This window comes from Odontesthes bonariensis, chromosome 19 (assembly GCF_027942865.1).
Source record: "Odontesthes bonariensis isolate fOdoBon6 chromosome 19, fOdoBon6.hap1, whole genome shotgun sequence".
Lineage (NCBI taxonomy): Eukaryota > Metazoa > Chordata > Actinopteri > Atheriniformes > Atherinopsidae > Odontesthes > Odontesthes bonariensis.
The window spans coordinates 30,049,251-30,061,770 of NC_134524.1; the positions used below are offsets into that span (position 1 = coordinate 30,049,251).

A 12,520-nucleotide genomic window follows, 5' to 3' on the forward strand; every position below is an offset into this window, starting at 1 on the left:
ACCACGGGCAACTCCAGAGTGGAAGAGAGTCCAACTCCTCTCAAGGAGGCTGGTTCCAGAGCCCAAGCCATGCGTCGAGGTGAGTCCGACTATATCTAGCCGGAACCGCTCAGCCTCGCGCACCAGCTCAGGCTCCTTCCCCAGCAGAGAGGTGACGTTCCACGTCCCAAGAGCCAGCTTCAGTAGCCGAGGATCAGACCGCCAAGGTCTCCGCCTTCGGCTGCCACCCAGCTCACAATGCACCCGACCCCCTTGGCCCCTCCCACGGGTGGTGAGCCTGTCGGAAGGGGGAGCGGTGTAGTTTCTTCGGGCTGTGCCCGACCGAGCCCCACGGGCACAGACCCGGCCACCAGGCGCTCGCCGGCGGGCCCCACCCCTGGGCCTGGCTCCAGGGGGAGGCCCGGTAACCCACGCCCGGGCGAAGGTACACGTACACGAAGGTACAATAATTTCATCCATCATAGGGGGTTTTATGAGCTGTTCTTTGTCTGGTCCCTCATCTAGGATCTGTTTGCCATGGGTGACCCTACCAGGGGCTTAAAGCCCCGGGCAACATAGCTCCCAGACTCATTGGGGCACGCAACCCCCCCCCACCACGGTAAGGTGACAGCTCATGGGGGGGCTGTCTGAATATTATTAGAATTAATATAAGGAAAAGTATGGTGTAAACCTGCTCTATGTGAAAAGTGCCCTGAGATGCTAGATGATTAAGCACTACATTAATGAAACTGACCTAAATTGATCAGAAGGCTTTGTAAAAAGGGGAGATTTGTGCTGAGAATTATGACCATTTTTAAAATGTGATTTAATGTCAGAAGCAGAGCCAGGAGCCAGTAGTGATGAGGGGACTGCTTCCGTCAGTATGGAAGGAATAGGTGAGCTGTTGTAGACTTAACATGTAAGGTTATAATTACACGATTTTAATAATAGGTCGTGATCTAAAGTGGGCCGGTCTGAGGCATGAAACTCCAGGGCTGAAAATGAGTCCCACCCCGCCCCTGCTCCATAGAGTTTAATATGAAGTTGGCCCACTCTTTGCAGCTATAACAGCTTCATCTCTTCTGGGCAAGCTTTCCACAAGGTTTAGGAGTGTGTTTATGGGAATTTTTGACCATTCTTTCAGAAGCACATTTGTGACGTCAGACACTGATGTTGGACGAGAAGTAGGGCTGTCGCGATAACCGCAAAATGCAATCACCGCGGTGCTGAGAGGACCTCCGCGGTGCGTGTCCAGGCCACCGCCACCACCGCCCACCGCACGCCCCCTTGCACGCGCAGAACAACTCGAGAAACTAAAAGAGTTTTTAAGACTGCACAGTAATAATTATACATTGTATATTCCCCATAAGGCAGGAGAAACACATTAACACAGCTAGGTGCCGCGTTTCTGTCGTCATCTTTGCATATAGGCACCGCACACGCACACACGTCTGCATGCCACTCGTTGTGGTCTCATTCTCCCCCAGCAGCTGATATTACAAGAATATGCCTACTCAGTGTCGTAGCAATAGCAGTTAAAATAAAATGCAGTAGCCTACCTTTATCTCGGCTTTACTCCTCTGCCTAGTCCGGACACTTTATGGCTTTGAATCTTCCCTTATTATCCATGTTTAACGTTGTAAATGTGACCGTCTAATATCAACAAAAAACTAGCTTCCACAGAACCACAGCTTGGTGTGCACATTTGCTGTTGGGAAATACCTGATAATTTCAACAAAACTGTGTAGGTGAAACGTATTCTCAGAGTAGTTTGTGAATTGTCTGTTCGCGGAAACAGTTAAAGTTCAGCTTGGGTTGGTTGGACGGCGGGCAGTCTGTTTAAAACAAAAACTGTATCCCGGACACGTGAGCTCAACTGCTGCACTGATCTGCTTCGTTTTTCTCCGTCATTACTAAACGAAATGTGCGCAGGTCTGCAACAATGTTGATATTTGCCATGTGGCACTGGCAACAATGCAGAACTGGGGTATGCGCTGCTTGATCTCTGCTATGTTGGTCTGTGAGCGAGTAAATGATAGGGAAAGCAAAGTGAAATGTCAGAATCGCTGGGAAAAAAAGACGGATTATGCGCTCGATTTTCATCTAACATTGCATGTCATGGAAAGTAGCCTAATGAACCCGCGCTGTTGAGCGGCTATGAGTCACCGCGGTGGGAATTCCCTCGCCGCGACAGCCCTAACGAGAAGGCCTGGCCTTTGGGATGAATTAGAGTGGAGACTCGCAGTCTCCACTCTAATTCATCCCAAAGGTGTTCTTTTGGGTGGAAGTCAGGACTCTGTGCAGGCCAGTCAAGTTCTTCCAAATCAAACTCGCTCATCCATGTCTTTATAGACCTTGCTGTGTGCACTGGTGCGCAGTCTTGTTGGAAGAGGAAGGGGCCATCTCCAAACTGTTTCCACAAAGTTGGGAACATGAAATTGTCCAAAATCTCTTGGTATGCTGAAGCATTCAGAGTTCCTTTCACTGAAACTAAGGGGCCAAGCCCAGCTCCTGAAAAACAACCCCGAACCACAATCCTCCCTCCACCAAATTAAACACTAGGCAAAATGCAGTCAGACAAGTACCGTTCTCCTGGCAACCACCAAACTCAGACTCGTCCATCAGAATACCAGATGGAGAAGCGTAATTCGTCACTCCAGAGAACTGTTCTCCACTGCTCTAAAGTCCAGTGGCAGCGTGCTTTACATCACTGTATCCAACGCTTTGCATTGCACTTGGTGATGTATGGCTTAGAAGCAGCTGCTCAGCCATAGAGAAACCCATTCCATGAAGGTCTCCATACACTGTTCTTGAGCTAATCTGAAGGCCACATGAAGTTTGGAGGTCTGTAGTGTCTCTGCAGAAAGTCACCGACCTCTGCGCACTATGCACCTCAGCTATCATTCCCAATTGCTTTGTAGCAGTCACAGTGCCGTGTGGATTAAGAGTTTTTCAAACTTTGACAAAACCAACATTCCTGTGGGGGATGTTTACGTATGTGGATAAAAAACAGATCTCCATTTTCTTTCCACAAAGGAAAAAGAGACAGAAACTGCCTAATTTACGACAACCTTCGGCCTCTGAAAGTTTTTGGGGAGTCGAACTCGCAACAGACGCTCGCCATAAATTGGGATAAATTCGAATGAACAAAGAATCTTTCTGTTGGAGAGGTGGGAGACTTACTATCTTATCTTCACCACAAATCGAAGTTGACACTTTAACACCCTTTCCCACAAGAGAACCGACCAGATGGCTACACACGAACTGAGAAGACTTCACTAAGACTCACTTTTAGTCGAACCTTAAAACTATATTAAATGTGTTTGATAACCGTATACAATTTCTTTCAGGTTTCAAGCTTGATCACAAGACGCATATAGAGACAATTTGTGCGATTCTGGCTTAAATATTGACAAAGAACTGATCTTGGTGGAAAATGCCCAACCTGCCTGATGGAACCACATTGCCCCCTAGTGGTCTGCAGTGTTGATTAGTTGAACATTTAAATCCCCGAGGACTCAGTAAAATGGACAAGATATATGCAACTATTAACTTTTAACGATGTCCCTTCGGTATCTATTTGGTATTTGTTTGGTATCCCCATTGTTAACACAGAAAATTAACATTGTGTGGTTCACTATTCATATGTCACGATTTCATAGATATTCATCTGAATTTTGAAAGTCATAGTCATCAATTACGTTGTGTGTTATTTTGATGTCTTTATATTGCAAGTCTATGTTATATCTTTAATCTGCATATCTTAACAAGATGTAGTGTTTTCAGAATCACCGAGACAAATGTTCTATGAGACAGAGTAATGGAGAAATAGAATTTCTTTGTCTCATCCAGAAATCCCCACATAAAATGATGACTAAGATCATCTTACACAAAGACACACAGGCAGACGTCCCCACAGTTCAGGCATATCATTGGCTGAAAGAATAGTGTAAGCTTACGTCATGCCCCGCCTCCGAGAATCAAACCACGGAACCGCGAATCCAAACTCAGAGAGAAGATCAAGAAGAACAAAGAAAGAGGACAGAGAAGAAGGAGATTTGAGCAGAGAACAGTTGCTCAGAGAGAGTTGGAGATGGCTTGAGAAGAAAAGAAGAGCTCACCAGAGTTTTGGGAGTTTTCCCATAATCTCAGGAGAGAGCGAAGGACGTGAGGATGAAGCCCTCCAGAACCCAGTGAGACCCCGGAGACGAGAAAGAAAGACCCGAACAAAGATAAGAACAGAATTAAGTTTTCCTACCAAGAAGCCAACTCCAAGCAACCTTTTATTAATCTTCTGTGAACTTAAGTTCACTTCATCAGAGAAGCAACGGACCAACTCTGACACTCGGAGGATTTGATCATCTAACCACAGCCCTCGGCACCATCGTTCCCGTTTCCCGGTGAAAAGAAGCAACTGAGAAGTCCGCTAAAGTCAGCCACCACAACCAGGAAGGCCCAGAGAGCGGAAGAGAAACCCCCTCGGACCCCGCGTGGCCACTGCCGTGTTCCGAGCTGACTAAGCAGAACTTCAGCACAGTAAGACCGACCCGTTTTCACCTTAAAGTGGGTTTGATGGATGTCTCGAGGCTTTCACAGAATGATAAATTAATCCGAAATGTCAGTATTTAGCATCAAATAGTCAGCCAACTTGAACTATTTGAATACATCCAGTATCCCTCCATTCCCCATATTTTATTTTCCATTCACTAAGTGTTTTATATAATCACCCATATTCAATGCATCTCCTGTTTGTTTTAAAGGTTCATGTTTTGGTCATATCATTTTAATAAATAGCTCATATATCTATATATATGTTATAATCACAGATTGTGTCGTATGCTTTCTTTACGTAATGTCTGTCCAACCAAACGAGAACTTTCACGAAAGTAGCGAGATATGAGACTGATTATTAATTGATTATTAATTGATTATTAAATTGATTATTAATTTAACATACCAGGATCATAAGATTTTAACAGTTTTCCTCCCTGACTGTAACTTAAAGCAAGTAAAATATAGGAAGGTGGTGCCCTAAATTCGAGGTTTAAGGTTTATTTGAGACAGTGAGAACGTCTTATAAATCCTTATATTTGATGCATATATAAATGCCCAATAACGCTACAGCTTCCACTTTGTTACAGTGGAAACCGATTATAGTGATCACGTTGGTCCAGAGCCAATTTGAACACTATAAGCGGTTGATTACTAAAACCGAATTTGTATTACAGTACAGGTATTTCACTTATTTTTTTATGCAGAATATCATCTAAATGCCATTTGTATCGTTTTTCAATGAGAAAAATTAAATTAAACGGATAGCTTCAGCATTTACTGAATTTTATTATCATGCAAGTTTAATTACAGTACTGCGCAGTGCGCAGACATACTGTAGGCTAACTCAAATACAGTACGTAACTTATTCTCTGCTGTGCCGCCGGTGCATTTTTTTTCTTACAAGTCAGAAAAAAAAGTTTGAATTCAATCCGCCTTTCAGCACCCCTGCTCGGATCTATGCTCCTCCGTGCCGGTGTTCTGTCGATTTGTGCTACTTGGCGTAAAAACGAAACTTAGAAAATCGGCTCGGCGCATGCGCAAAACCACAAAGTAGCAATTGTCGACAAGTAGGAGAAATCGAATGAACACCGGCCTCCCATCTTACAAGAACCAGCCTGGAGCTTCCAGCGGTCACACGCGCATTCAATCCGCTCTCCAGCACCCATCCTCGGACACATGCTCCTCCATGACTTCCTTTTTCCAGCCATGATTCGCGCGCTTGCTGCCCGGTGTCAACTCGTTACGTTAGCTAGCGAGGCAGAAGCAGACGTCCAGAAAGGAATCAAGGGAGTAAAAAATAAAATAGCTACACGTTTAAAAATTATTTTTGCACATGTTTACATTCATAAAATGGCCAAAAATGAACATTATAAGCGGATTTCTTGATCACTATAAACAAATTATTTAAACAGCATTTGTATAGAAATGATTCCATCCCAAGCCTTTTGATCTATGTAAGCGGTTGATTACTATATCCGTGACCACTATAAGCGGTTTCCAGTGTATAATACCACTGACAGTTGACTATGGAATATTAAGTAGCGAGGAAATTTAACAAATGCACTTGTTGCACAGGTGGCATCACAGTACCACGCTGGAATTCACTGAGCTCCAGAGAGTGACCCATTCTTTCACAAATGTTTGTAGAAGCACTCTGCATGCCTAGGTCCTGGAATTTATACACCTGTTGCCATGAAAGTGATTGGAACACCTGAATTTAAATATTTCGATGGGTGAGTGAATACTTTTGGCAATATAGTGTATAAATGCTAATTCATTCCCATTGATTTTATACTGCTAAACTATTCTCACATCTCAATAGTTCTCTTATCTGCACATAACTGCTCTTATTGTACTGAATATATATCACTTGCTGCACTTTGCACTTCTGATTAGATGCTAAACTGTTCATGTTTCAAAAACATGAACATTTTGCTCCTTCTTGATTTTTATGAATGAGATATTCAGCAGTGCGCACTGATAAATTTAAACTTTTTCAGTTTTTTCAAACAAATTCCTCTAACTTTCATACAGTTTAACTTAGAGAAACAAATTATACCTTAAAAAATTGTCCTCTTTCAGCCAATGTAACTACATTTAAAGAATTTCAGCTATGACCCTTGAAGCGAGAGCAATCTCTCAAATTCTCTAACTGACTCTCACTGTTTGGTAGTACACAAAACACAGCTTCAAGTGTGTTCAACCTGTTGCCATTTAAAACTCTTTCACTCAATTGAAATAAAAGTTTAAAACCAGTTTAAAAACATTGCTCTCACCGAGGACATCTCTCTTCAACTCCTGTGCTACATATTACACTGCAGTCATTTTAACTATTACTCATTTGACCTTCTTTATAGAATATTGTGCTAATTAGTAATCCAACAAATGCTTTTCTAATAAAATTCAATGTTTCTTTTGCTACTTTGGCATCTTCAGGTGTCTTCATTACTTCAACCTATTTCACTTGACCATGTCAGCAACATCAAGCATGGGCTTAAAGCATCATCCCTACCCCACCTTGGGCAGTCTGAACACATCTCAATGTCCAGCATACAGACCACGTATCGGCACGAACAGACCCACTGCCAGTCATGCAAGTGTGGCCAGAGGGGGCTTCTAAACAACTGCAAGACCGCTTCAGTGACACAGACTGGACTATATTCCAGGATGACAACTGTAGCGTTATTGGGCATTTATATATGCATCAAATATAAGGATTTATAAGACATACTCACTGTCTCAAATAAACCTTAAACCTCGAATTTAGGGCACCACCTTCCTTTATTTTAACTTGTTTTAAGTTACAGTCAGGGAAGAAAACTGTTAAAATCTTACGATCCTGGTATGTTAAATTAATAATCAATTTAATAATCAATTAATAATCAGTCTCATATCTCGCTACTTTCGTGAAAGTTCTCGTTTGGTTGGACAGACATTACGTAAAGAAAGCATACGACACAATCTGTGATTATAACATATATATAGATATATGAGCTATTTATTAAAATGATATGACCAAAACATGAACCTTTAAAACAAACAGGAGATGCATTGAATATAGGTGATTATATAAAACACTTAGTGAATGGAAAATAAAATATGGGGAATGGAGGGATACTGGATGTATTCAAATAGTTCAGGTTGGCTGACTATTTGATGCTAAATACTGACATTTCGGATTAATTTATCATTCTGTGAAAGCCTCGAGACATCCATCAAACCCACTTTAAGGTGAAAACGGGTCGGTCTTACTATGCTGAAGTTCTGCTTAGTCAGCTCGGAACACGGCAGCGGCCACGCGGGGTCCGAGGGGATTTCTCTTCCGCTCTCTGGGCCTTCCTGGTTGTGGTTGCTGACTTTAGCGGACTTCTCAGTTGCTTCTTTTCACCGGGAAACGGGAACGATGGTGCCGAGGGCTGTGGTTAGATGATCAAATCCTCCGAGTGTCAGAGTTCGTCCGTTGCTTCTCTGATGAAGTGAACTTAAGTTCACAGAAGATTAATAAAAGGTTGCTTGAGTTGGCTTTCTTGGTAGGAAAACTTAATTCTGTTCTTATCTTTGTTCGGGTCTTTCTTTCTCGTCTCCGGGGCCTCCCTTGGTTATGGAGGGCTTCATCCTCTCGTCTTTCCGCTCTCTCCTGAGATTATGGGAAACTGCCAAAACTCTGGTGAGCTCTTCTTTTCTTATCAAGTCATCTCCAACTCTCTCTGAGCAACTGTGATCTGCGTCCTGTTCTCTGCTCTGTGTCTGCTCAAATCTCCTTCCTCTCTCTCTTCTCTTCCTTCTTTCTTCTCCGTTTGGATTCGCGGGTTCCGTGGTTTGACTCTTGGAGGCGGGGCATGACGTAAGCTTACACTACTCTTTCAGCCAATGATATGCCTGAACTGTGGTGAACGTCTGCCTGGGTTTCTCTATGTAAGATGATCTACTCAGCCTTTTATGTGGGGATTTCTGGATAGAACAAAGGAAACTCTTATTTCTCCATTACTCTGTCTCATAGAACATTTGTCTCGGTGATTCTGAAAACACCACATCTTGTTAAGATATGCAGATTAAAGATATAACATAGACTTGCAATATAAAGACATCAAAATAACACACAACATAATAGAGACGATTATGAGTTTCAAAATTCAGATGGATATCTATGAAGTCGTGACATATAGCGAACCACACAATGTTGATTTTCTGTGTTAACAATGGGGGCACCAAACAAATACCAAATAGATACCGAAGGGACATCGTTAAAAGTTAAATTGTTGCATATATCTTGTCCGGTTGACTGGGTCTGTGGGGATTTAAATGTTCAACACTACAGACCACTAGGGGGCAATGTTGTTCCGTCGGCGGGTTTGTCTTTTCCCAACAAGATTATTTCTCAGTCAATATTTAAGCCAGAATCGTACAAATTGTCTCTATATGCGTCTTGTGATCAAGCTGGAAACCTGAAAGAAATTGTATACGGTTATCAAACACATTTAATATAGTTTTAAGGTTCGACTAAAAGTGAGTCTTAGTGAAGTCTTCTCAGTTCGTGTGTAGCCATCTGGTCGGTTCTCTGGTGGAAAAGGGTGTTAAAGTGTCAACTTCGATTTATGGTGAAGATAAGATAGTACGGTGTCCCACTTTTCCAACAGAAAGATCCTTTGTTCATTTTAGTTTATCCCAATTTTATGGCAAGCGTCTGTTGGAGTTCCACTCCACGAAAAGCTTTCAAAAGGCCGAAGGTTGTTGTAAATTAGGCAGTTTCTGTCTCTTTTTCCTTTGTGGAAAGAAAATTAAGATCTGTTTTTTATCCACATACGTAAACATCCCCCACAGGAATGTTGGTTTCGTCAAAGTTTGAAAGAACTCTTAATCCACACGGCACTGTGACTGCTACACAACATTGGCACCTACACCTCTTCTGTACTGTTTTAAATCAAATGCTGCATGGACAATATCACAACTACAAAACAGATCTGTGTGTTTCCCAGCAACAAGCCGTTGTAATATCTTCAACCTCTCACAATGCACTGTACCCACTTGCCTAAAGACATCCACCATAGTGCCAGCTCCCAAACAGTCTTCAATAACAAACCCTGAGTAACGACAGGCCTGTAGCACTGACACCTGTAATCATGAAGTGTCGTGAAAGACTGGTTCTACAACACATGAAAACTGCCCCGCCACCCACCCTGGACCCCCATCAGTTTGCATACAGAGCTAAAAGGTCAAGAGACGACACCATCTCCACGACGCTCCACACCGTCCTGCACCACCTGGAGCTGCAGGGGACCTATGCATGGACTACATGCTGAGCCCTTTTTTTCAACTGCGCTCCATCTCACAATACCAGCACCATAGTGAAATTTGCAGATTACACAAGTGTAGTGGGACTGATCACCAAAGGTGATGAGTCTGCTTACAGGTACAAAGGCTGACAGAGTGGTGCACAGAGAACAACCTTGTCATAATGATGATGATTATCATTATCATCATCATAGCATGTGCAGAAAATATTAGCCACACAACGAGTTTTACCACTTATTTATTGCAATATCTAACTTAGATTCCCTGACTGGAGTGAAGTCAGTAAACTGAATCATTGGAATTTACAGCTTGAGTCCCCCAATTCGAGTCAGTGAACATATTCAACTGAATAATCTGAGTCTGCTGTGTTTCCGGGGAGTTCGCAGTCTTTCTGTGAGTCCACTAACTCGCCTTGTGTACTTAACAGCTGCTAGCCAGAGGTCTCATAGGATCCAAGTTAATGGAGACGTCTGACTCATGATTGCTTGCTTACTTGTTTGCCAGTTCATATGTACTGTCATCAACAGTGATGATTTTGCTCATGGGGTGGCAACAACCATGTCAATCTTAATATAGCTACCAGTCCCTGTATACCATCATATAAAGAAATTATGAATCCAAGGGGGAAATATTACTTACCCCAAGGAAGATGTTTTTGGAGGAGTCAAAGCCAGCAGCATAGATGCGAGCTGTGTAGGGAGCACTGCGTTCACACATGATGCGGCAGGCGTAGCGTGAGATGGTGCTTTGAGCTGACTGACATCCACTGTCCCCTGCTGCACCCCCACTCTGACCACTGCCGCTTCCCACCGTATCTGAGACCACAAAGTCAATCATGCTCTCTGTGGATCTACCAATCTGAGAGAACCAAGAGAAAAAGATTACTGTCACCATTCAGCTATGTACAAAATTAACCATGCATGCTAGAATCTTACTGTGCAGGGAGGATTGCATGACACAGTTGTAAGTGTAATATGTAAGCATTTATTGAGCAGGTCAGTGAAATGACAGGGTCACCCAATTTCAAAAGGGAAATCCTGCCATGGTGGTAGTTTTGGTTTTTATTGAAGAACATTTGAACTATTTTTAGAGGCTGCAAATATTCACATTCGAAAACTTGAATTTGAAAACTCCTCCCTCAGTCCCTTTCTGACTGTGGTGCTTATTAGAGTGGTAGCCCCATCTGCTTTGCCTTATTACAGCCCACTAGTGTAGACCCTATCCAGGAGTACAGTATTTTTCATGATTACTTGACACATTATTTCACGTCACTGTATAAAAAACAACACATTGGGCCTCGTGCAACAACCGTTCGTACGAACAGATTTGTTCTTAAGTCGTGCGTATGATTTATTTAAGAGGATTTGCGCATTCACCAATTTTTTTGTATTTTAAGTTTTCTTTCAGGTACGAACAGAATTTACGAGTGATCCAGACCTGTCGTAGGAGCTTCGTAAAATAGTCCGCTGTTATTCGAATCAAGTTTGCTTGGCTAATGGATTGTATTTTGAAGCAAACATAAATAAATATATACATTATACCCTATAATGATGCTGACATTACTCTGCTTGACTTAAATGATGTACTAATTAAAGGTGAATTTAACTCTGTATATAACAAGGTCAATGGGAAGTGTAGCCTAACCAGCGGCTGACTTGCTACTTTTGGATGCCTTAGCACGTCAGGCTCTTGGAAGAGAGCGTGTAGATATCCTTGCTGAGACAGACGAATGGCTGTCATCTTAGATTTAGATGGTTTAGATTGCCATGGACTGTGCTGCTGCAAATATGCAGCTTTCTAGAGCCACAACTCCAGAGAGAAAAACGCCGATCAAGCCCAATTCCACCACACGTCCAGGTCCTCACCACTCTTGGATTTTTGGCCACGGGAACCTTTCAGAGGGAGATTGGAGACAGATCAGGGTGTCCCAGTCCTCTGTGAGTCGTGCACTCCCCTTGGTCATCAAAACTCTCATCAGTTTATCACCCATGGTAGGCCTACATCAAATTCCCATACACCGCTGTCGAACAAGTAGCCTACAAATTAACTGCAGATTATTCTGCCATGCTGCGTTTTGCACAATATTGCCATGAACGAGGGTCTCCCCCAACCTGAACCAGCCGGCAGACAACATGCCAGAAGACCCCCCTCATGAACCGCCCCATCAAAGAGCCATCATGAGCTGCCGTATGAGGATGGAGGTCTCAGGCTCCCTAATTTTCAAATCTACAATTATGCCGCTCAGTTAAGGTTCTTGGCACAGATGTTTGATGTGCAGGCTCCTCCGTCGTGGCTCAAAATTGAGTCAACAGAGATAAAAGAGGAGGTGCCAATAAATTTGCTTTATAAGTGGGATAATAAATCTATCAAGAATGAAACTGACAACCCGTTAATAATTCAGTCAATCCAAATTTGGATTAAAATTCGTGAACTGTTTAGGCTAAAGGGTTCTCTTTCCACTAAGTCCCCATTATGGGGAAATGGAATGCTACCGAAGATTTTTCAGTCTGGTAGCTTTAGATCCTGTCAGGAAAAGGGTATTTGCCGACTGGAGCACTGTTATGAAAAGGGAGTATTCATGTCATTACAACAGTTAAAAGATAAGTTTGAATTGACGAATAAAGATTTCTTTGGCTATCTCCAAATTCGTGACTTTATAAGAACTGATCAAAAAGGAAGTTGGAAGTTACCGTCT

General features: G+C 42.7%; 1 protein-coding gene across 4 annotated transcripts in view; it reads right to left on the minus strand.

Moving 5' to 3' along the window:
- peli3 (pellino E3 ubiquitin protein ligase family member 3) overlaps window positions 1–12,520 on the minus strand; it is a 68,978-nt gene that overhangs the window by 18,421 nt on the left and 38,037 nt on the right. For 3 of the 4 annotated variants that reach the window (XM_075450717.1, XM_075450715.1, XM_075450714.1), the window contains one exon: window positions 10,465–10,683. The exons of the other annotated variant lie outside the window; for it this stretch is intronic. In XM_075450717.1, the coding sequence (XP_075306832.1) occupies window positions 10,465–10,683 (219 nt within the window). The remainder of the gene's footprint in view (window positions 1–10,464; window positions 10,684–12,520) is intronic. 4 annotated transcript variants of the gene reach the window in all.